This window comes from Amphiura filiformis, chromosome 3 (assembly GCF_039555335.1).
Source record: "Amphiura filiformis chromosome 3, Afil_fr2py, whole genome shotgun sequence".
NCBI lineage: Eukaryota > Metazoa > Echinodermata > Ophiuroidea > Amphilepidida > Amphiuridae > Amphiura > Amphiura filiformis.
Genome location: NC_092630.1, coordinates 79,356,695 through 79,382,333, shown reverse-complemented (window position 1 = coordinate 79,382,333; position 25,639 = coordinate 79,356,695). Strand labels below are relative to the sequence as shown.

At 36.2% G+C, this 25,639-nt stretch overlaps 1 protein-coding gene across 1 annotated transcript in view; it reads left to right on the top strand.

Annotated features, from left to right (window-relative positions):
- Positions 1–24,642, top strand: part of LOC140149212 (E3 ubiquitin-protein ligase RNF19A-like) — a 43,012-nt gene extending 18,370 nt beyond the window's left edge. The window contains 5 exon segments of the mRNA XM_072171429.1: positions 492–600; positions 13,180–13,341; positions 14,597–14,810; positions 16,416–16,543; positions 17,807–24,642. Coding sequence (XP_072027530.1) covers positions 492–600; positions 13,180–13,341; positions 14,597–14,810; positions 16,416–16,543; positions 17,807–18,480 — 1,287 coding nt within the window. The 3' untranslated portion in view covers positions 18,481–24,642.
- Positions 24,643–25,639: the final 997 nt, after the last annotated feature.

The following is a 25,639-nucleotide window of genomic DNA, read 5'->3' as shown; positions in this document are numbered from 1 at the left end:
ATTTTGGATCCCTTTAGGCAGGGGTAGCGCTAGAATAAAGTGCTCCAGAGTCCGCAGGGACCCCAGAACTTGCAGAAAATCTGAAAGTAGGGGGTCCGTAGTAGAGTTTGGTGAGTCAAGAGTTGCACAAATGCAGCATAATTAGTATGTCTGTGGTAGTGATAGATTGAAAAGCTGGGGGTCTGCAGGAACCCCTGACCTTGCAGAAAATTTAAAAATAGGGGGTCCGAACTGTATTTTGGTGAGTCCGGGACCCCAAAAAGCAGCTTAGCGTTACCCCTGCCTTTAGGGACTCCAAAGCTTTTAGAGGCTAGTGGTATGTATCTCTGTCAGTCTATAGGGAAGAATATAATGAAATAAAGGCTACTGTCTTAACCTAACTGTGAACACTCGGTATGAAGCCACTCCAGAGTTAATTACAAATAACCTTATAAGCAAAAACACAAGGTGATTCTAACCGAACAATAAAATGTGTTGTTGCCATAATACAGGTTCATGCAAAGTACGTAATCAGTTCTAGACATAGACGCAACCTGGCAATAGCTGGCAGCGTGTCATTGTCCATCCTAGTATCACCAATTATAGCCGCCTTAACCGTGGGTAAGTAACTACTCCTCCCTTGATCAGACTATCAATATACTATAAAAGCAGACATTTTTGTGCTGCATTTATTTGTGGACTTTTCATGTTTCAAGCTGCTACTGCGAAAATGACAACAAGCATATATAGTCTGTTTGTTGTTGTATTGAAATTTAGAATCACAAAATTAAAAATAATGGAAACAGATCATATTTGGCAATGCACAAAAATTAATCGCACAAAAATCTCCACTTGTACAGTTAATTAATTAATTAATTGTTGTTGTTGTTAGTGTACATTGTAATTGTAAGGTTGTTTTATGCAACATTTATGTTTGTTTTCTTGGTGTTTTGTTGTCATTGTTGTTGTTTTGTATAGTAAATTGGCCACTTAAAATAAAAACATGTGATATCTCCCCCTGTATGCAAAGTTTAAGGCCACAATTAATTGCAACTCAACAGGTACATTTGCACTATACATTTCTCATTTGGGTGCTGCAATTCTAACAAACACCTTTAATGAAAAACTTCAAGAAAGTAATGTGAAGAAACAACTTTGTTTTGCATGTCTGCCTCTTGTTTACGTCAGGAATTCCCAATACCAAATAAACATGTGAAACCCCAGATAAACACTTGAAACCCCAAATAAACATGTGAAATATGAAACCCCAAATAAACAACATGTGTAACGACATCATTACATGTCAACTAAACACATATACAATTCCTCTACATTCAAATCACTTTCTACAGCCATATGAATTGGGATGTTACCAGTTGGATGTTGCAAATGTATTCACAGCACATTGAAATGTTATAAAACATTGGAACAACTGAAGATAATTACTACTATTCACAGAATCTCACAACTTGTGTGCCTCCCTTGGAACAGGTTAAGACTGTGTAACACACAGGGCACCCCACCCAGAACCACCTGCCTATGGTTAGGATTATAAGCTGATAAAAACATTTTACATTTTACCCCTTGAATATGTTTGGACTCTTACTTGCCCCTGCAGATCACACAGATGTGGTTGTTATTATAACATTGTACTGCACGGGCCATTTGACTAATATGCTGCAAAAGCACACAGCCGTATCACAATGTGCATTAATTTAGTTATTATTTATTTATTGACATATTTATTTGTTATAAATAAACCAAATCTCTATTCTTCAATTCCTAAATACAGATCCTAAATCTTTATTATGAAATAATAACAAGTCAAAGCTAACTAATAAATAGATCCTCAATAAGAATAGCATTTGGATTTTTGGTTATACAGTTATTATATTCATATACCAGGACTAAACATTAGCAGATGCATAATCTCAGTCCTGACTGTAATCTACACCATAAGAATGAAATCACTTTTCACTGGAAAACAAATGGAAAGTACATTTACCACCATTTCAAATCCGCCTGAATAGCATGGTTGATTTCCAGAGAAGAGCAAGGAGAGTGCATCATAAAAATGCTCATAAAATTTCATCCAGTGCAGCGAGCGAGAGAGCGAGTCACATGGATGTACGTGTGATGCTAATACTACGACAGCATGGTTGCAGTTGTCTTTGATTATTTACAAAATGTGGGGGTGTTTCACAGGTTTCCTCTATTGATTGATTCAGTGAAACCTGTAGCAAATCTGATATAAGATACATGTGTGTGTTATGAGGTTGTGATTGCTTGCCTGGGAAGGCATTCCTTCTATCCAGTGCAATGATACAAATAAATCCTAATACCTGTTGCCAATATAATGAGCCAATTATTCTGATCATTATTTATAAAGAATGAAATGGTTGTTGTCAGGATTCTCATTGCTGCAGCAGTTTGCACACAAATCTGATCTACATTTGCACTTTGGCTGATTCTGATTATTAGTGAAAAAAGATAAATTTATCTACAGGGTAATGGTTAAAGCCAAAAACCTTTTTCTTTCCTCTTTATTTTTGTAAACTTTTTTTTCCCTATTTTTAAATAGGTTAAGCCTGGCTCATTCTTGTTTTAAAAAACAAGAATGAGCCAGGCTTAACCCACTTAATTTTTTGACTCGATCAAGTTGCTCATTGTCTTACCTAAGTATGTGAAGCAGGTGGATTTTATATGCACACACACTCATCTTGCTAAGTTAGTACAAGTAAATATCTTGGCAATTTTCCTGGGAATTGAGCGTGTACTGATTTCTGTGAAGCAATCATGAATGCTGCATTGGTCCTCCTTGGTGAAACTTCATACATGTACCTGCTCACATTAACCAGGACGAAGCACAGCATATTTTTCAATTGTAGTTGAAAATATTTTCCAATATAAAATTTTAGATAAATTTTTAATTTATATTTATAAATATTAATTTTGGCTGAACTATTTTCACAAACATGAAAAAAATTGTACCACCTCAATGTAGATTAGAGCTCATCAGCCAGCTTGGGGTTTTATTGTGCTATCAATCAAGCTCACTGTCATGCATCTGGTTGTGACTTCTGCAAAATAATTCTAAGCATGCAGTTTTTAATTTATCAATTGATTGAAGAACTATAAATGTCAGCATTGTACTAAAATGCAGGATTGGCCACCCACATACTGAAACTGAACATTTGTCATTTGATATTTCATAGATTGATACATGAAAAATTAATGCTATAGTTTGTTTTAGAGCTAGGGCAGTTCCATGAGTGTTGCGTGATTTGCTGGCATGGCTGCTCCATGGCCTACACCATTGCAATTGCTTAGTGGCTCTGAGAATCTTGTCACATCATTGCTGTCCAGTGCTTGTAGTTTGTTCTTGAAAGAAGCAAACAAAGATGTCTACTCCTCCTCTGCTTGTAATCTGTGTAGTCCTTTGTATCTGTAGTATCTATTACCATGTAAAGTGCAAGTAGTGAACCATAGATCCTGCCAAGTATAATTGGAACATTGCAAAATTCCTTTACATATTTGAAATATGACCCCATATTGGAAGCACTGCTACAGTTTGTGATTCACAAAGTGTGGAATATAACTCTGTCTCTGGGTATTAGAGTATTATGAATATTGGAATGCCGTTAGGAATCTTATGCAGTCAGTATTGACTGAGCAATGCAATACCTGATTCAGAAGGTGTACTCTGCATCTGGGTATGAGAGTATTCTTATGGAATAGGAATGTCATCTGTTGGGAATCAGTGTGTGCATCCAAGATAGACTGAGCAATGCAATACAGGACTCTGCGTCTGGGTATGAGAGTATTCGTACGGAATAGTTGCATGCCATCTGTTGGGAATCAGTGTGTGCATCCAAGATTGACTGAGCAATGCAATTGCAATGATTGTAACTCAACAAAGCTGTAATGAGGAATTACTAATTGCTTTATTTGCTTGAGTTGATTGACATAAGCACACTGTGTAATAAATGACAACCTTATGTATCGGCTTATTTATATTTGCTTGCATATATTTGTTGTGGATTATCTTGTAATATTGATTAACCCGGGATAGATTACTTGTGCAGATTTAAACAAAAGTCTAGGCACGGATGTATACACATAGGCAAACATGTCCAGGCATTTGATGGAATATTGGTTGCACCAAATGAAAATATAACATCAATTTAATAAAAATACAAATATTATCCAAGGGGTTTGTTGTCGTATTGTTTTACTGTTTGGTATTAAAAACATATATCAAAATTTCTGAAAATTTGAGACTTGTGTTTTGCAAATTATCCATTTTGTCATATTTGCCAATACAGTGTGGGCCAAAAACAACTTTACCCAGTTTCAGAGGGTGGTTGCCCGAATTGTAGAAGAGCTATTCATAATATTCTTACATATTCTAAATGTATATATTTCTTAAAGTATATGATGAAAAAATGAAAGCAAGCGAAGCTAAATTAACAAAATTGTGCTAGTTTTCGTCCGAGGTCAAAAATCACTTTGTCCACACGTAATTCAATGGTATGTGTCTGATTGCTAAGAGTACGGCATACATATGCGTTAGGCATCTTACTATAATTTGCCTTATGTTGCGTGTATGCGTGTATGTATGTATGTGTGTATGTGGGTAAAAGGCTCCGTCAGTTTTGATCCCAGCCTCGCCAAATTCGCACGGGGGATGCAGAAAAATACGGGTAGTGTCGTAAGCTACCTTCGGTCGAAATCGGAGGTCGAAGGTCAAAGGTCAAATTTTAAACTTGGTCCGATTGGGCTGTAATTCATACAGGAGATCAAGGAAAATACGGGGAGTTTTCTAAGCTACCTTCGGTCGAAATCGGAGGTCGAAGGTCAAAGGTCATATTTTAAACTTGGTCCGATTGGGCTGTAATTCATATGGGAGATCAAGGAAAATATGGGGAGTGTCCTACACTACCTTCTGTCGAAATCGGAGGTCGAAGGTCAAAGGTCAAATTTTAAACTTGGTCCGATTAGGCTGTAATTCATACGGGAGATCAAGTAAAATATGGGGAGTGTCCTACCCTACCTTCGGTCGAAATCGGAGGTCGAAGGTCAAAGGTCAAATTTTAAACTTGGTCCGATTGGGCTGTAATTCATATGGGAGATCAAGGAAAATATGGGGAGTGTCCTACACTACCTTGATTAAATCGAGGTCGAAGGTCAAAGGTCAATTTTAAACTTGGTCCAATTGGGCTGTAATTTATAGGCCTACGAGAGATCAAGGAAAATATGGGGAGTGTCCTACGCTACTTTCGGTCGAATGCGGGGATCACATTTGGTTGCGATCGGTAAAGGATTGGGCTCAAAATCCGCGAAAATGTGCATTTTCAAAAGTCAGTGACCATGGTATAAACAATATTGCACTTGCTGCCTGTGTTCTATAAATAGCTCTGTTGCATTCTGATTCATGTACTTGAACTTGGTAAAATCTATATTAAGCCAATGTCTTCCACTGTGGGTTTTGAAGGGTAAAAGGCTCCGTAGCATACGGCCATACGGGTATACCTCTAGTCTTACTATAATTTGCCTAATGTTGTATGCGTGTATGTATGTGTGTGTGTCAAAGGCTCCCTCAGTTTTCATCCGAGCCTCGCCAAATTCGCTGGGGATGCAGAAAAATACTGGGGAGTGTCGTAAGCTACCTTCGGTCGAAATCGGAGGTCGAAGGTCAAAGGTCAAATTTTATACTTGGTCCGATTGGGCTGTAACTCGGTGGGTGGAATCCTTGATGCTAGGGAAATGCGGAGGTCCAATTTGGTTGAAATCGGTAATGAATTAGGCTCAAAATCGTGAAAATGTGGATCTTTGTTAAAATCCTAAATCCACAGTGCCACCCTGTGTGCACTGTCTGTTCATCTATAAATAGCTCTGATGCATTCTGTACAAGTATATACTCGCTCTATACAGTGTTTATATTAACCCTTTAAGTAAGAAAGGGAGTAGTCAGTAAAATAAATACATGCATACATTAATTAAATTAATTCATGTCATCCAAGGTCAAAAGGTCATCCTGGGTCAAAGGTCATATGGGGTCAGCGGGTGAAACAGCCATCAAAGGTCATCAAACAGAGGTCAAAATTCATGTGGGTTCATGCTATGTTGCTGTTATGCATACGGGCACAATGAGCTTAATAAGCATTTACGCATACGGGTATATAACTCTAGTACATGTAATTGGTAAACACGTTTGACTTGTCTTTGAAAAGTGATGATTGTTTTACATGCATGAGATAAATACAATCGATTTTAACCCCCATTTACTTGTCATATACTCGAACTTCACTCCTGTCATTGACCAACAATTAGCATAAAAATTACACAATTACAAAGGTTTTATCTGGCGCATTTTTTGAATTTTAAATAGGCCTTCGTGCATTTTGTGACTGTGTGGCTTATTTCTTAATAGGTTTGCAAGGTGTCAAGATAAGGCAATTCACAACACAAGAGATGACTTTTATGGCAGAGGTATACTTAATTAAGAACAGAAAGCTTTTTGGTAGTGCGCGTCAATTTCGGATTCGTTTCCCGAACGTAAGATCCCGAACGTAACTCTGCATACAAACAACTTTCACAACCTCGGAATTGTGATGAATAGATGCGAAGCACGGAGCGGACGTCCAAAAACTTGTCGTTTCCCGGAGCGGTTCAAAGGGAACTTGCAGCTAACCCCAGAGTCAGTTATCGCGCAACAATTTGCGAACATACCACTTAACGCCGCAATAAGTTCAATAACTTCAAACTTTCTTGTAGATAACATTTTGTAATGACAAAAAAATCAGGTCTGAGGTTACAATTGCTTTGCGCATATTTGATGAGAATTGTGTTTATCTTTGCAGCGTGAAAGGTGCATATCATGACGAAATATCATAGCTTGAGATTTAAATTGTTCATGTTTGATTTATTTGATTGTGTTATATAAAATTGCTGAACAAATTTGTGCGTATATACTGAGTGGTTCATATTCTTTATCGAACTCGCCATAACAAGTGATGCGACGCGACAGCTAGTAGGCCTTCGCGTGGACAAAGTTAATTTTGACTCTTTGATTTAAAACTAGCGTCACATTTTTAATTTAATACATTTTTGGATAGTTTTTTCACCAAATACTCTAAAGAAGATGTTCTTTACGAATATGTGAAAACAATTTGCAGCAGATTTTTCAATTTTGAGATATGAACCTTTTAAATTGGGTAAAGTTGTTTTTGGCCCACACTGTACATTGTATAACATACACAGTAGAGTTGCAGCTGTCCCATCTTAATGTCTTCATAATGTACATGTTGGTTACATGTAAAGGTTGGATAAATTGCATCCAGGTGCTAGTGAATTCTGTGATTTCAGATTAGTTTCTCATGATTTTGCCATATTTTGCTGGTAGGTGTTTGTCGTGAGTGTATGAAGTCTTGTAAATCAATGTGTTTCGGGAGATATAACACTAGTACCAGGTTGATTGGCAGCAATTTATTGATACAATATGGTTCAAATTATGTGTATTTAATCACAAATTTATGAAAAGATTTTGGCAATGCTATGGTGGTTTGTAGCATTTTGTATTTTGATGAAATCTCAATCAACAAATAGAATTCCTAAGTTACTAAATTAAGCACTGTTTGTAGACCCCATTGATGAGTTCATCACTTTGAATAGAATTCAAGTAGCTAAATTGGGCTATCTGCTATGTTATGTCTCTCAAATTGACCCCACAACTTTTCAAGTCAACTCTTAAACATGGAAGAACTCTTGGACAAAATGTGAAATAATGACTATTGTGAGTTTCAAGAAATGGTTAAAGTGTGGAAGGACACTCATCAAGCCAAATCAGTCAGTGAAAGTAGAATAAACTTTCACAACCATTTAATTTAAATCTGAGAGAATAAAAAAGAAATTTGAAACAAACAGGGACCAATGAAATATCAATTTTATGAGTGGGATCATGTGTTATTAAATTTGAATATTGCCAACCCAAGTGACCAAATAAGGTCAACAACCTTGCACATACATGATCAGGAATCAGGATGTTGTTCAACGGTGAATTGCTTAATGTCATCCTGTGCGTAGATGTTGTGTATCCCAACTCATCATCAACACATGCAAGTTTCTAGGAGGGAAGCTCATTAAGTACTACACATTAAAACTTCCAACACCCAACATCACTTTGTGTTGAACTTAGGACTTTATGATGAGGTTATCTATTTTGGATTGATTATGGATCTTTGAATGGCTAACTAGGACTAGGATTTACATGAAGTGTAAATTTTGAGTAGGGCTAGAGTATGAATTTAAGCATTGCGTATGTGATTATGTAGAGACATGTACAGCTAACACTTGTTATGTTTCTTATTTCAGTATAGGTACTTGGAGCCAGTATATTTTGTGTCTACCAATGAAATAGTTAACATTGCCCAGAAACTCGTACATAAGTGCTAGAATATGCTTTGTTGTTGTAGATGTTGCGCAAGCATAATGATCAGGTTTATCAATTTTGTGATTCAGTCAACTGGAAATGAGTTTAATGTCACCAGTATTGATTGCGAGTCATTAGCAAAAAAGAAAAAGAAAAAAGTTCTTAAATTGTTTTCATTTAAATTGTTTTCAGCAATTGCTATATTGCCTATAATATGGTAACCAGAAGTTCAGTTTTCACATGCTTCAAAGTGAAGCGTTTGTGAAGGTTTTGTTTACTTAAAATAAGGTGTGTATCTCGGTGTACTACAGACATAATTGACCTGACACTAGAGTTTTGAATAGAAAGCTTTGATATGTTTTCTTTTTCAGTTGAGTGAATAGTCTAAAATGTGTGGAACTCCCACACACTTTGTAGACTTAATGGAACCAATATTTTGTTACAAATGAAACCAATAGCACCTGATATAATATAATAAAATGGCGACATTGCATTGGATATTTTCTGCAGGGCAATATAAGATTCCTCCCCTATCCTCATGGATTCAAATCCTATGTGCAACTGTGTGGCATAGATTTGTGGAGTTCAATGCAGCCATGTATATTTAGATGAATATGAGGAATAAGGCAATCAATTTAATTTCCCTTAGCTGTACAGAATAGTATTACTTTATCTCTCAATCTTGCTCAGCTTTTCTGTGTACATTATGCATAAGGAATGAAATAGTTCCTGTTTCGATTGAGCTCAAGGAAAACAACATATCCCGTGTATCAAGACCAATGTGCTGTCAATGTCAGTCAATAGAGAGTGTGTGTGTTTGTACACAGAGGCCTACACAGACGTTTTAGTCAACAACATACTAGGGATTCCAAGTAATATAAATATATTGTTATATTTTGAATAGTTTTTTGCATGACGGTCACAATTTTTTAATAAAATAGTTGTTCATATGTACATATAATATGTATCACAGTGCCCTCAAATATCTGCACAGTCTGTAATTTTGAGTACGCTCAAAATACAAACTGTTGCACATGTCTAGTCTACATGTAGGTAGGTACGTGGCTTCTCAGTCTTTACTTCCAACATGATTAGTTGACAACATTGTGTCTCATTCTTCCCTTCCCTCCTTAGACCAGACAATATCACACCCACTCTCACCAGTTTCCTAGGCAATCTATTTATACTAATAATTTACCACCAAAAAATATCCTTAATACTCAATATGGAAACAGTTGTACATTTATAACGAAATCAGATAGAAGTGCAGTAGGAATGTATATATAGCATTTTATAGCATTACAGCAGCTCTAAAACAATTTATGTAGCGTGGATTTGCGCATTAAATATTAGTAGCATTTTTCATGAAATATTAGCATTTTTTATTGTACTGTACCACATTAAAAAAATCAATGGTATTATTAATTAGTTGTGATTTTTTTTACAGCTATCACCATGAGTACATACTCAGAATATTAGCCCATTTTTAATATTGATTTACTTATAGTCATGTATAAAAATGTAGACGTGACGCGAAAGTGTAATGCACTACATAAATACATGACATGACCATGGCACATAGCCATTTGTGATGTGTTCACAGATAATACCTATTAATATACTAGGAATAATCCTTAAATAACTTCCTGACATGGTCTTTTAATCTGTTCCAAAAGAAATCCTAAACGTTACAAATATTGCCAGCATATAGTCAGCTGATTTTCATTCAAAACAATATTCAGACTTTTAAAATAAACATTGATGTCTAGTTCTGTATTCACAACAATTAGTGAAAGTTTTTATTGTAGAGTGAAATACATGAGACATGTCCATAGTGTACTGATCACAATAGCAGAAACTGACTGCATGATAATACCATTGTAAATGTACAGGAATGCTATAAAATCTTAAGTGTTAAAACCTTTCACAGAATGGCAAGATTTGAATTTAAGGTCTGCAACAGCAGCAGTAAGTGGTAAACAAACCATGCTTTTTTTCTACAAACATTTTATGGAGTGCATAACTATGCATGCAATATCATGAAATAAAATCAACACCTGTTCGGCAAGTAGTAAACAAACCGTTCAAACTTATTGTGGACTGCATATTAAACCATTATATTTAATATCATGAAACAAATTCAATAGGGGATCATACTGGCTGATCATAATGTAACTTTTGTTACAATTTGTGGTAGGCAACATCTGCAGTTTTGGTTTTTATTGTCTCATTGTGATGTGAAGTCAGTTTCGATTGATAATACATATTGCAACCCATGGATGCATGCACATATCAAGTGGGCATGAAAGTAGCTCCGTGATTGATTCCTGCGTTAAAATACCACGCTTTGGTTCTTTGAAAGCTGTTAAATGTGAAGTCTGACACGTTTTGATCGATGGTAAATAGCTAAAGCATAATGGTGGGATGTATTGTCAAATAAGCCTGCATGAAAGTAGCTCGTTATTGATTTCTATTTTCACGTAAGGCAACAGGCTCAGTTTTTGAACTGTTAAAATTATGCTGTTCTCTGAATGGTATGAAGTTATGCATATTGTATATACATATTGTTACAAGTCATAGTTCTGCACTTGGAAGCAGCATTTAAAATATACTGTCAACAAAGGAAATCTAATAAACATGCGACTTATGTGGGCAAGGTGAAGAGCCTGCCTGGGATATTTTTAAGTTGTAGCCATACTTGTATTTGAAGTGTTATATGGAATTAGCCCAGTGAGTCATAATTAGGAAAATGTTACAATTTCTTGTCAGCTTTTTTCTCAGAGTCAACAGAAATCACCTGACCTAAACACCTCAAAAGAAATAAGTCCCCCTCTGAACATGTCGTCATAACATCGTAAGGTTTCATTTTGTACCAACAAAACTAACTTTGAAATAATTATATGACTGTTTACTAAGTGCTGTGTGAAAATGAGAGATTTCCATGACTTCAGGGCTGAATGAGCCTAAATTGAAGGCAAAAACTGTCCCTTTCAAAAGTCACAAATTAGGCCTATGCTTGTCACAAAAGTTGATTCATGGCTTGTTACTAATGGAAAACCCCATGTGTTTGAGTGCAGTTTAAAATCCTCACCAAGTGAACATTTACTGTAATGTGTATCGATTCTTGATCATTCAGCCATGCAAATCCCCTTGGTGCAGAGTTCAGCACAGTGAGTTGTAAGATGGTCAGTTCCATTCCTTGTCCCAATACGCCTTGCAGTTAACAAGCATATAGGCCTACTTTGTGACTTTTGGAAAGGGCACTTTTTGTCTTCAATTCAGGCTCATTCAGCCCTGAAGTCATGGAAATCTCTCATTTTCACACAGCACTTAGTAAACAGTCATATAATTATTTCAAAGTTAGTTTTGTTGGTACAAAACGAAACCTTACGATGTTATGACGACATGTTCAGAGGGGGACTTATTTCTTTTGAGGTGTTTACTATGATTTTTCAATGGACTTGTATTCAATCATTGAAAATAAACACACAAGTCATCAACGATTTTGATTTAAATATAAGATAGTGGTTCTTAATGTTGTTGCTAAAAACCAGACGATGGTGGACTACATTATTCACTGTGGCAACAGCCAATATCGTAAACAAAACAGACAATATGACGGCAACACTGCCTGGACATTGGACGCCCCGTGCTGAGTTGTGTTTTTAGCTCTATTGGCAAAAAAAAAAAAAAAAAATGCACAAAATATATTTCTCAGTGAATGTATAAATTTTCACATAAAAATAAATATTTTTGGATTCAAAATAAATGTGAAAAAAAAAAAAAAAATTATAGCCGGGAGTGAGCGGGAGTCGATCTCGTGACCCTATGCACCGCAGGCGAGACCCGTTACCATTAGACCAAGCGAACCGTGATACACAATGGGGGAAATTTTAGGTATATATCATAAACATACCGTGCGTTATTCATACAAAACATTCAAAAAACAGAACTTACAACGAGGTTCACTGGCTAACATCAACGGATTTAGACTGATAAAATAGTGCTTAATAACATACGTACAGTTTTGGAATAATTTGAGACATTTTTGTGTTTACGTGTAAAACCAATGACAACGTCAAAATTCAGCCAATCTTGGCCGGCCCCCCCTGCTAAAAACATTGTTATTCAACAACACTTCACATATTTGTCTGAATAATTTCAGAGTAAACTTCCATCATCATTATCATCATCAACGGTACGATACTGGTGAATGACTAATTACCTTTACTTCTTCCGGACACTAACAGTGTAACTGTGTTCCTTGTTGTCCAAATTGTAATTTTTGTTGTTGTTGGTTTTGTTTGTTTGTTTGTATGTTTGTTTGTTTTTGTATGTATTATGTAGTATAAAGAAATTTGTGTGTTGAAAAGACATTGATAAAAATGATTGTGGATTTGATTACTATTTTCATACATGTGTGACATGATAAGGTGAATGAGTCTAATATTGTTACTGTTGGTTGAGTTGTGGCAAAACCAGCAAACACATTCTTTTGTTTTATAAAGTTAGCGAATCACTCAACTTTGTAACCAGAAGGCCTATTTTAGTGCGGTAGGACCATACTTTAGACTGAAAATAGTCCACATTAGACTCATTCGCATTGTGAAACATATAATAGACAACAAATAACACATTTACATTAATATTGAGATTGGATGAAACATGATAACATGCATTCCCATTGTTGCCTACAACATGGTACACATGACAGGTTAGAATATAAACATGCATGTTATCATTCATGATATTTATCTGTTGTTCTGTAGGTATAGGTGTACCCATCATGTTGGCTTATGTGTACGGTGTGGTACCAGTATCGTTGTGTCGAAGTGGTGGATGCGGTGTCACTACCAGCAACAGTGGCGGGGTTAGAATTGAGTTTGACGATGACAATGAAATCACAGTAGGCGTGACAGGTCAGCAGTCAGGTAGGTGCACATACTTGGTAATAGTGTAATGTAATGAGTAGCTTGGTAAACTCATATTTTGGCCACATCCATTCCTTCCCCCGTTTATAGCCACCACTTTGTGGTGCACATTATGCAATAATTCCTAAAAAATCATACAATGTTGGACCAATTTCAAGATAAATGAGTAAGCATAATCAAATAAACATACTGTAATCTGTAAGTTGGAACAATATTTAAGCATACAGTTACATCACTAACTAATATTCTGTCAATAGCAGTTGTGTACCAGTGTATAAAACAAATTGACATTAGGTTGGAAGATGTCTTTATATTTATTCACATGTTTAAAACTGAAAAATTCATAGTATAGCTAACGAGCCTGCGTGTGGGACACTTAGTAAGAGTGAAGTGTTTCTGAATGATGAGATTAAATATTGATCAAAATACTCATGCTGATATAGATGTAGTGTGATATTTTAAGGTCACATATTATCTGTACGATCATTGCTATAGTTTTCACCTGTTAATGCTGCCGATGTAATTCCATGTGTTAAGGGGGTACTACACCCCTGCCCAATTTTGTGCCTATTTGTGCATTTTTCTCAAAACTTATAGCGCATTGGTGACAAGTAAGATATGTATATTATAGGGGCAAGGAATATAACTACTGCACTGGAAATTTTATTTCAGTACAGACAACAGCTGTGGAGTTACAGTCAAAAATGAGGGAAAACCAATATTTGATCAATAAATCAATAACTACTTACCTTGAGTTGCTGAATTTTCAGTGCAGTAGTTGTAGTCCTTGCCCCTGTAATATACATATCTTACTTGTCACCAATGCGCTATAATATTTGAGAAAATTGCAAAAATAGGCACAAAATTGGCCAGGGGTGTAGTACCCCCTTAAGAGTGACATTGAATTATGCATTCATGAAATGCAAGTTTTGAATGTTATCAATTGCATTTATTATTTGCAGACATTTATTTTTAAAGTTATTATCATTTTACCCATCTCCTTTACACGTCCTCAATTCTATCTCGAGTTCACAAGTGTAAAAAAGTCACAAGTGAATAGTATTGGGAAAAAATGTAAATGTAGGGCCTGTGTAGTTTGGTGGGCCCATTCTTCATTTAACTTTCATTCTTTCTTAGAACTTTCTTTGTGTTTTTCTTTTGTTGCTTTTTCCAATTGTTTTGAACATGATAACTGGTGCACATTTTCTATACACCCTTATGCTTGATGCAATCACATTGTTTTCTCTTTGATCAGATGCCAACCCTGATGTGAACAGTGCAGTTGTCAATGCAAGCATCGGAGAAGCTAGCATGAACAGAGAAAGCACAAGTCACCTAGAAGTAGCTGGTGTACTCTCTGATGATACCGTTAGTGATAACGCCAGCACACGAGCTATCGCCGGTGCAAGTCTAACAGGCAGTTTGTCTGGCAGTGGAGGAGTAGGACCTATGAATCTAAATCAACACAAGTGAGTTTCCAGTTCTGTGTAGGGGCCCAAACAATATTTGCAGCATGGAATCCAGTGACATAATTTGTCCTTTACTGTTTACTTTAATTTTCTCTATGCCGTTAAGATTTTTGAACTAATTACAGAATACATTTCACACCTTGTGTTTTAGGGTTTAGGTTTAGTTATAGTTTTAAGGTACAGAGGGTATTATATAAAATTATTCCTGGGATTTTTCCCAATGCAATTCACAAATTTCGACAAAATGTTTCGACAAAATCAACTCTTCCTATCCTAGTTTTCTATTGTTTTGATCAGCCATGTTTAGAAAAATGACTCTTGTATGAATTATACATAATTGACGTTTCAGATTTAAAATAAATTTGTCATAATGCTCTTGAACTCCTCAAAATTACACCAAATGTGGCTATAATTGGCCATAGTCCTTTGCTATATATCAGCACATGTCCGCTCAAAGAAATTATAGTTTTCCCTGCAATTCTGTGCGATTTGCTACTTTTACCACAGTTTTCCCCACTGCTGATATGTGACCAATAATTATAAGGAAAACAAATCATATCTGGTCACTGGACATTTTGCATTGGTTTGTAACCACAAGAGCAACATGTGAAAATGAGCACTGAGTGGGTACAACTGGCAATTTGGTTACTTCTAGTGGAAAAAAAGCCCACACAAGGACAGTACAAAAATATATGAGTATTTGCGTAGGTTAATAGCGCACATTTCACTGGTTGTTTACTTTAGTCGAAAAGAGGCCAAACTACTTACACCTACATGTAATTGATGATGTCATGTTATATTGGCCTAGGTGCAGTAATACATATACGCAATTGAGGGTTTTAGTATGAAAAATGTGTTTAATACCATCCTCCATTTTATGAACAAGATTAAAAACTGCCATTATACTCATAATTTAATTAATTAAAGCTGAAATTACATGTGATTCATGGAATCAGTTACATGATTGATTTCAAGGTTTTCCAAATGATTATAAATCCTGTAAGAATCTTCGTATCATTTGCCTAATAGCCAATTACTGATACTATGATCAACTTGTAATAAGGACTCATAACATCATAAACTATGAATTTAATTTGGGACTTTATTGACGGGCGCAGTATTTAAAACCAAGAAATTCTCATGTGTATCCTGCTAGGATCGAAAGCTCAGGCCCCTAAAACTTTGAAATGTTTTAAAATTGTGAAAGATTGTGGTTTTATCACAGCAATACCTAGTTTTTTGTATCATTGTCATACATACAGAGCAGACGAGTTACGTCATGACTTATGACTCTAAGTATGCAACACACACACTTACACCCCCATCAGGTTTAGGTTTATATGTTGTACCACAAGTTGCTTACAAGTTGTGTAAAGTGTAAAAACATTAATAATGCAAAACAGACAAATTCAGATTTAGATTTGTTAAAAGCAATTTGCAGCTATAGCTGAATTACATGGCAAATACAGTTGAAATTTATCAAAAATACACTGAATAAAATAAAATTCAAGAAACACTTTAAAAAAGTGTCATCATAGTCATCAAATAGTAATTTTTATACGTCAATTTTTAATGATCCAACAATTGTGATGTTTGTCTTTATAGAATGGATATTCATGCTGAAATGATGGGAGGTAGCAAACGATGCAGCTTCAGTAGTGAGAGTGCCTCTCTTAGTCTGGGAGACAATATCAGTGCAGCTGCTGCAGTGGGCACTATACAAGAAGATGGAGGTAGGTGCATACATTCCTCTATCCAGTGACCAATTGGAACATTACCCCTGTATTGGATGACCAACCTATGATCAAAGACGGAATTTCACTTATCCATCAATCAAAATCCGGCACGAGTTTTTTGCGAGTGTCGTGATGATTGAGTTTCAGAACTTATTATGGTAAATTTTGCACCTTCAAGTATACAAACAGTCTCAAAAGTTAAGTCTTAGAAAAAGGAAACTTTATTTCTTGAAGGTACCATGTCAACAGTACCTAGAAAAGTTGCTTTTTGACTTATAAAAAGTACTAAAGTACTGTAATTTTTTGCCATTTTCTGGGATTCCTTTTTTCTGATTGGCACCAGAGGAATGATTCTGCCTTCCTTTTACCCGCATACTAGCCTTTTTAATTTTGTCTTTGATTATAATACACTGGTATTTACATGCTGATTAACCCTAACCACAGAATTAGAGAAGGAGAACCGGGACTCCCTATACCGCCACATACAATCGCCCGTCAGCTATGGGGAGAAAATTGGGGTATTCGGGTCCTTGCCGACGGCACGTGGAGACGAACGAAAACAATTCTGCGTCTTGGTACTCGCGTGCAGGTCGCATCAAGTGTGTCTCTCAAATGCGCCCATCATCCATGTCGCGCTTGCATGACAACGAATGCCTCGAGCGCATTCCGAGGGAAACCGTATACCCCCAATTTTTGCTCCATGCCTGTATCAAGATGGCGGTCGAGTCCTGGTTCTCTGGTTTTAATTCTGTGACCCTAACCCAACTAGGTCTCACTAAAGCTCACTATTAAAACCACTCGGCGTGCATGCATTCCACGGGACTTGATGACGCAATCAGACCAAGTCATATATACCCAGGGAATCGTTGGCTGGGCCAAAACGTCACCTGTGTGGCTACATGCTGGGGATCTTCATGCTGCATGCGAGGGGTCCGAGGTTGAATCCGGGGTGCCAAGTGACTTTTCTCTTCATCTTCTCTCCTTTTTCGTTTCTTCTTTCCCTTCCGATAGCAAAAAAACCACGGGTAGGGTTAGGGTTAAGAAAGTTCGCACTAAACATAGGTTTGTGTATATCGTAATGTACTGTGGAGTACTTCGAATGGAGTAACTTCTTCGGCAATTACAGTAAGAAACATCTCTATTTCATTTTGAAAGCAACATGTGTATTTTTTTTTTCTGTTTCTCTTTTCTGTGTGTATGTCTGAGCAATGTCATAGCAATTTACTTCATCGTGTTTCATTATTTGTTTAATTTGTGTAGATACCAGTAGTCTCACATCTCGACGCACCCCACTGGAAGTACATGTAGATATTGAGAAACCAGTGAAATCCAGGCACAACAGTGGGAGTAGCAGTGGTACAGAGCACAGCCAGCAAACTGCAGTGGCCAGCATCAAACAACAGTCCTCCCTGTCACACCCAATCTTGGATCATAATGAAGATATATGGGAATTAAAAAGTAGCTTGGGAGGGGGTGTAGTAAGAAAATGCAAAGGGGGTAAGACGCGCAGACACAGCGGTAAGAAGAACAGTGTTAAAATAAGCGATCGCATATCTGAAGCACCATCCTACCTACAAGATAACATTAGTATCAATGATTCTATTAATGATTCAATTAACTCGGAACTTAGCGCTGCAGCACCAGACGATAGCGAGTGCCCTTCTGAATGTAGCTCAACCTCAAACTACGAGGGCGTTGTTCAGTCACAAACTAATGTAAATGATTCCAAATGGAAAAGCATTGGTGATCCCTCAGATGGTCTAACCTGTACCTCTTCCCAAAGCTGTCAGATTGCGGCGTGTAACACGGCAACATGTCTAACTGAAGTAGAAAACGATCGTCCCTTAAGTCATTTTAGTTCGCGCATCAGCAGAGGGCGTTCTGCCAGTACGAGCAGTATACCAACAGGTCGCGTTATGTCCACAGATCTGTAGATGGTAGCAAACCAAAGATACAAAATAATGCAACTTTTCCAAAGTGAAACATGTGGCTGATTATTTTACACTTTGTAATTTATAATTAAGTTATATGCTCTCAAATGGCCTTGTTGTGTACTCCACACTTACAACCATTCTCCCACTGTATCTTTACATGTGTGTATAATAAAACTGCTTCAGGTTTATTGGTGAACTATTATACTCGGAAATGAATTATACCAATATTATTATAATCTATAATGAAGAGTTTGTAGACCACCATCGCATCATTAGACAGTGATATATTCAAGCTAGCAGATTTCATATTACAGCTTGATCCATAATCCATAATGCTCTTTACGCCTTAATCAACACGCTGATACCTACTGCATCTGTCATGCAAGCTTATTGCCAGTATAGTAGCCAATAGGGAGAACAGTGACATTGATTGGTTACCCCAGGCTAAATAAGAAAAAATAATTTTTCTAATTGAGGGTCCCACTACAATGTTGATGCTAAAATTATTTGTTCACTGTTTATACATGACCTAATGTCACTTTAGATCACTTCCTGGGGGAAGCTATAAACAGAATAACCAATGAGCTTAGTCCTTTCTTGGTAATGGAGAATGTATGGTGAATCTCATTGACCAAAAGTCTGCCACTGGACACTGGTGCAACATAACTAGAAAGCTTGAAGATAGCCAAAACCACTGGCTGTTTGGTCCTACTAGTTATAATCCTCACTAAAATATTATTACAGTTCATGTTTGCAATGTATTTATGACATAATAGTTTGTCTTGTCGTAAGTTGAGAGTAACACCATGTTGAATTTCATAGCAGCAGATTTAAATCACGCAATGCTAAACCTAACTCATTTGAATCTGCCACGGCGAAATCCAACATGGCGTTACTCTCAACTTGTGAAGAGGCAAATCTGGTTACTACCCCATAATTAATGAAATAACATTGAGGAGCAAATGAAATATATTCACCCCCAAAGTGATCACACTGTCACTCTATCGCAATGCACCATAGTAAACTTCCTACAGTGCATGCTTGTATTGCCTAGTGCATGTAGTGGGTTGTGCTGATATACACACTGACCACAACGTGGCCAAACCTTTATAATAATTGATCAACCTTGAAGACCCCAATTATCGTTTGATTTCTGGCTTGTGCCAATAAATGCCAAAGATACACCATGTTGGCTCTCATTGTGAGTGTGAGGGCGCATTTACCTGTTATGTTTAGGTGTAATCATACCCACAAGTTGAATTATTATTGTATTTACACATGTTGGTTCATATATCCTTACAGAGTAGGAACACATACACTTTAATATCTTTATTTGTATTCACCTATTACTGAAGAAACCAAAAAAGTTGACGTGGTTGTAAGTGGTACTATATTCCATATATTTTAACAGGAGCAAGAAAGGTGATTTGGTAATCTTGGCATGGATCATAATTTAGCAGGAGGGTGTTCTGCTTATAGTATCCAAGTGTTGCAACTATCATAAATATGTTTTCTATTGATTCTTAATTTCATATGAAGCAGGTGTTTGTCCTGGGATGTATTTTAGTAACATTTACAACACATAGTAAGTCATAACCCCATCGTAAACCCTTGGTATCTCTTCCATAGGATTTTCAAGTTCTGATGGGTTTGGATGGGCTTGCGATGGATAAAGGACTAATGGCTGTTGTAAATGTTAGTGAAATCAACCCCAATCGTGCTTTCATTGCATAAGGCATACTTTGCACTGTTTTGTACCTCCTGTAATATTGCATTACATAGTATGTGCGCATTTTATTAATCATCGGTAAGTAAACATTTGTATGACAACCAATGTGATGTTTTTTAAATAAGTACAATTTTGTAAGTTAGAGAATCTGTTGCAGTTAAAATGTCAATAATCTGGCGATAGTTGTTTTATGTTGATATTGCAAATGGATTGAATGATGCAACTGGCATGTTGTGTTGCCATTGATGTAAGTAACATATTGGTTTCCACCTGTAGGAGATGCTGTGGGTGAATGAATGTGACCCATTATATTTTGGTTGTGTGATTTGTGTGCTTTACCTTTATTAGTTTTCATAGACAAATTTAAGTATATAAGATGTCACATGCAAATCATGGATTACAAACTTGTCAAAGTGTTTCCAAGAAAATTCCTTAAAGGCGTACATTGGAATAACAGATGTGGAAATTGGAGTATAAACTGACCAGTAGATACAAGTTGTAGTCCTACTGTATATGGCATATTGGATGGCCTAGGGGAAAGTTAACCCATATTTGCAAGACTATCCTTGCCTTCAAGGTGAAACAAACCTACTCATTTTACCCTCTGGCCATGGGCTGGCCTGGTATCAGATCTTACCCAGGGAAAGATGACATTCCAATGTATGCCTTTAAGTGTCTTCATATATGGGTTCTCACTTCACAAAGATTGTAGCATTTTGTAATCATTAGGATAATAATATGACATTAATTACAGAGATATTGTCAAGGGTGTGCAATTAAGATATTGGGGACCTCATGTGTTTGATAGCGATAATGCACCTGTAAAAGCTCAAACAATTTACTCTTGCTATATTTAATTCTCAGACAAAGTTGTATGTGCTTAGCAATAGCATTGTGTCAATGTGTGTAGAAGCTCTGACCTTAGTGACTGGCTGTTTAGTAACAACATTGCATAGCATGATTGGTTAATTATTTTCAAGTTGTGCACAGTTCATATAAAGTCATAAACATGTGGGATGCACACATTGCTTTCAAATGTACATATCGTGTCGGAGAATTAAATATAGGAGCGGTAGATTCAAGTGAAGTTTCTTAAATGTGTTGATATGCTTCTATGAGGTATTATGAAGAGTGAGGGATTGACATATTGGAAGCTACAGGTGCTTGTTTTAAATGTGTTTGATAGTGACAATGCACCTTTAAAATTTCAACAATTTAGATCCCAGTGAAGTCAATTCATAGATCTGTTAATATGCTGCTTGTGTGTTCACTATGACTGACTGGCCCCTAGCCATTGAAGTGAAGTGAAGGTACATGAGGGTTTGTCACTCATGGCCTGAATGCAAACCTCTTCAGGCTACCTTGTATTGTATTTAGATTTACAATGAATTTTACATTTGGTAACTTCCGAGTGAAAACACTAAATCCTATTTTTTGAATGGCAGAATGTAGTCATGTGGTTTTCTGTGTAACAGATGATGCATTTGTCAGTTCTCTGTTGCGATATTCAATTCAATGCTACTGTAGCATAACCGCTACAATTTTTGACTTAAACAATAATTAGCTTATTCTGGGGCTTAGTTCTTTTTGCTTTAGCAGAAAATGCTGCGACAAAATTCACTCACTGACCATGGGTATTTGATGTGGTTTTTTTTTAGTTTGGTAATTTACTCAGAACAGGCAACCCATGTACATAAACTTGCAAAGTCATGTGGTTTTTAATATGCTGGATAGTGCACAAGTCTATTATATGCCCCATGTATTGGCCCAGAGTGAGCACATTTTGGTTAAACTTTGCATATTTTATCTCGGTTATTTTGCTGTATCTGGATTCCAAGAGTTTTGTGTAGATAGCCCCATTAGGATACTGCACAAAACACTCCTGTATGAAGGTAGCAGTTTCAGAAATATGAAATAAAGTGAGTTTATTTATGTTGCCGATTCTTTTAATGACATCTTATGGCAGCCATATGGAAACTAATTATTGTAGAGCAGGGCCCACACCAACATCCAATTATTTTATGATTTCAAGAAATGTTTGATATAACAAATTCTGTACGATCATAGGTGTTATTAATTATTCACATATATAGAAAATTTCATTTAATTTTTTATTTCAGTGTTAGGTCCAAAAAGGTAACTGTTTTGTTCCAACCAATATCATTAGATTGGTGATGCCCCTGTCCTGCAGTAGAACATATTCCATGGTTTCCAATAGATTGAAAAAGAAGCAAGCAACAAAATAAAGATAATTTTATAACTTTTTATTTCACCTTGGATGATCTTAAAATGTGTGCATTTAATATAGAAAGTAGTATAGTAGATAAGATGGAAATGCAATGGGTTATTCTAGTTGTGAAATCCATACACCCCTTATAAAAGGCATGATCTTAATCGACCATACAGATGGTGCAGAATCCAAATGGAGCCACTCGTTCATCAGGTAACCCCATTTGAAATTCACACTCCCTGTCTGGGGATTAAGGTCATCCATAGGGGTGCATAGATATCAACTGGAATAATCCAATTAGTGAAAACCATTGGATAATACATATATTTTGAAATTTACTATCAACTGAGGTTATGAATGAGTTGATGTTTGTTTGGCATGAAATATCAAGTATGTCAGTGATGGATGTTGTGAGCAGTTGAATCTTAATCATGATGTTTTGCATTGAAAAAGTTAAAAATTGGAATTAAATCTTATGGGGTCAAAGGTCAATGTCACTAATTGTAAGTGTGAAGCCTGGATTAATGATTTGATATATTGGGAAGTAAAAGAGTTTGTCCTTAAATTACTTCTGCACAGACAGAAAAGCATGTTTGTGACCTTTGAATTCACAAAATCCAGTGCCCTATTGTGATTAACATTGATATCAACATACCAAGTCGCAGCTGGCTGTGATTTACCGTCCAATTATCATTGTAAAAGTAACATTGAAGCATTCATGAGGTGTCAATTTGAAATAGAGTTTGAGATTGGGCCATTCCAGTTGACATTCATACACTCTATGGAAGATTTATGTCCTGATCTTCCACACACGGAGTGAGAATTTCAATCTGAATGGTTGAGTCCATTTGAAATCTACACCCCCTGTGTGGGAGATTAATGCCATGTCTTCCAAATGGGGTGTATGGACTTCAGCTGGATTAGCTCATTTCGCCTCAACAGTTTGCCATAATCTTATACATAGAGTGGACATATTATGAATGATTTACTCATTTTTGAGTTGTTTATTCATATGAGATGTGATAAAAAAAAATGGCAAAAACAAACCCTTTTGTAATAAAAAATATATATATATTATAAAGTATATTATGTAAATACATCTGTCATGTGTAAATATGTTTATTGGTATGTTTACTGTAAATGTTTGTGTAGTATGTACAAAATAGATATTGATTTATAGCCCTTTTGGCAGGAAAATCATGCATTTTGTCTATCCACGGGTAGCCCAATTTGAAATGTTTTCCTTTTTTCCTTTTGTTTAATGTTTTTTTTCTTTAGTTTGGTTTTTATTATTATATAAATTAGGTAAGTTTCAATTTATTATTATTTGATTTCACATAAGCCAGTTTTTTTATTTGATATATCTAGTTGAAGTCTTTGATATCAGGTTCTTAATAAGCCCATGTACACTACTGCCTTTCTAACATTGCCTTTGATTGGTTAATAACATAGTATGCTCATCTGAGTGGCCAATCAAAATTGAGCTTTTTGATCTCTTACTAGTCTTACCACATCTCTGATTGGCTCAATACATGATTTATTCGCTCTTGGTAACCAATCAAAATAGTTTTTAAAGGCCAGTTAAAATTGGCAGGTAGTGCCCATGGGATTAAGTTCACATGGAAGGGACTTATGTACATTGATATTTTCATATTCTTGTGATACACATTTCATAAGTGTTTAGTTTTACAGAATTGAAACCATAAGACATGCTGTACTGATATAAGACAAATATGTGTAATCAAGGATTGATTGTTAGCTCAAATAAACTATATTTACCGTTTTATTTTAGTTTGGAAAATGATAAAGATGTATTATTATTTTTAATGACAAGTTCAGGAAAATATTGTGATTGAGTTTGCGAGTTTTATAAGAAAGATGCGATCCAGAGTAAGTGTTGTTTATTTGTCATCATTTATTTGTGCCCATAAAAATCAAAGGACTTGATTTCTGAGATTGATGCACTTTTAGATAAGAAAAATTCAATTTTTAATTGTGTAATTATTGATTGATTCCTATTTTTGGTGTTTTTTACAAATGCTTCCTGTCTGGATTTCTATTCTGTTACACAGTTCAATGCACTGTAAAATTGTTTATATATTTTGCCAATTGTGTCTGTATATTTATCGCTTTGTATGGTGATTATTATATCTGTGTGGTTGCCTGGCCTAGAAATAATAAAGCTTTCTTTTCAAAAATTTAACCAGCAATTTGTCTTGTTGTATTTTGTTATGTTTTGAGTATGTGTTAGGAGGTTCCCAGTCATTATCAGATCAGATTTACTGTTAGTTTGTCCCTACAATAAAGGTTTTAAGGGCTCAGTCACCCACCTTTGTAGTGGTTTTTGTGGGATCTGAGATTTCATTATGAATACAAGAAATGTCCTGATATCAGTCAAGTAATTTGGATTTTTGTGAAATTTGTGACATAATACAAATTTTATGGCAAATTATTAAAAACTAGGCGGTTACCCGTATTTGGCGGTTCTCGGCTGTCGCGATTACCTGGCTGATGGTGACTGTACCCACCAAGTTTTATGTCCATAGGACAGTTTTTACTAATTTGACTTCAGATGACCCCTTGTGACTTCGAAATGACCTTCCAAAATTTGGCTCTAAATGTTGACTGTACCCACCACGTTTCATGCCCATACAACAGTTTTTAGTAATTTGACCTTGGATGACCCCAAAATTACCGTCCAAAAATTTGACTCTAAAAGTTGACTGTACCCACCAAGTTTCATGCCCATACGACGTTTTTTACTATTTTGACCTCAGATGACCCCAAAATGACCGTCCAAAAATTTGACTCTAAAAGTTGACTGTACCCACCAAGTTTCATGCCCATATGACAGTTTTTACTAATTTGACCTCAGATGACCCCCGGATGACCTCGGGTGATCATCGCCCACTTACCGAAACAAACTTGTTCCGTCTGAGGTCCAGATGCACCCACCCACCAAGTTTGAAGAACACGCGACCCCTAGTCTCCGAGAAAATAGACGGAAAACAGTTTTTACTATTTGACCTCAGATGACCCCTGGGTGACCTTGACCCACTAAGCAATATAAACTTGTTCCGTCTTGGGTCAAGATGCACCTACCCACCAAGTTGCATGCCCATATGACAGTTTTTACTAATCTGACCCCTAGATGACCTCTGGTGACCTTGACCCACTAACCAATACAAACTTGTTCTGGC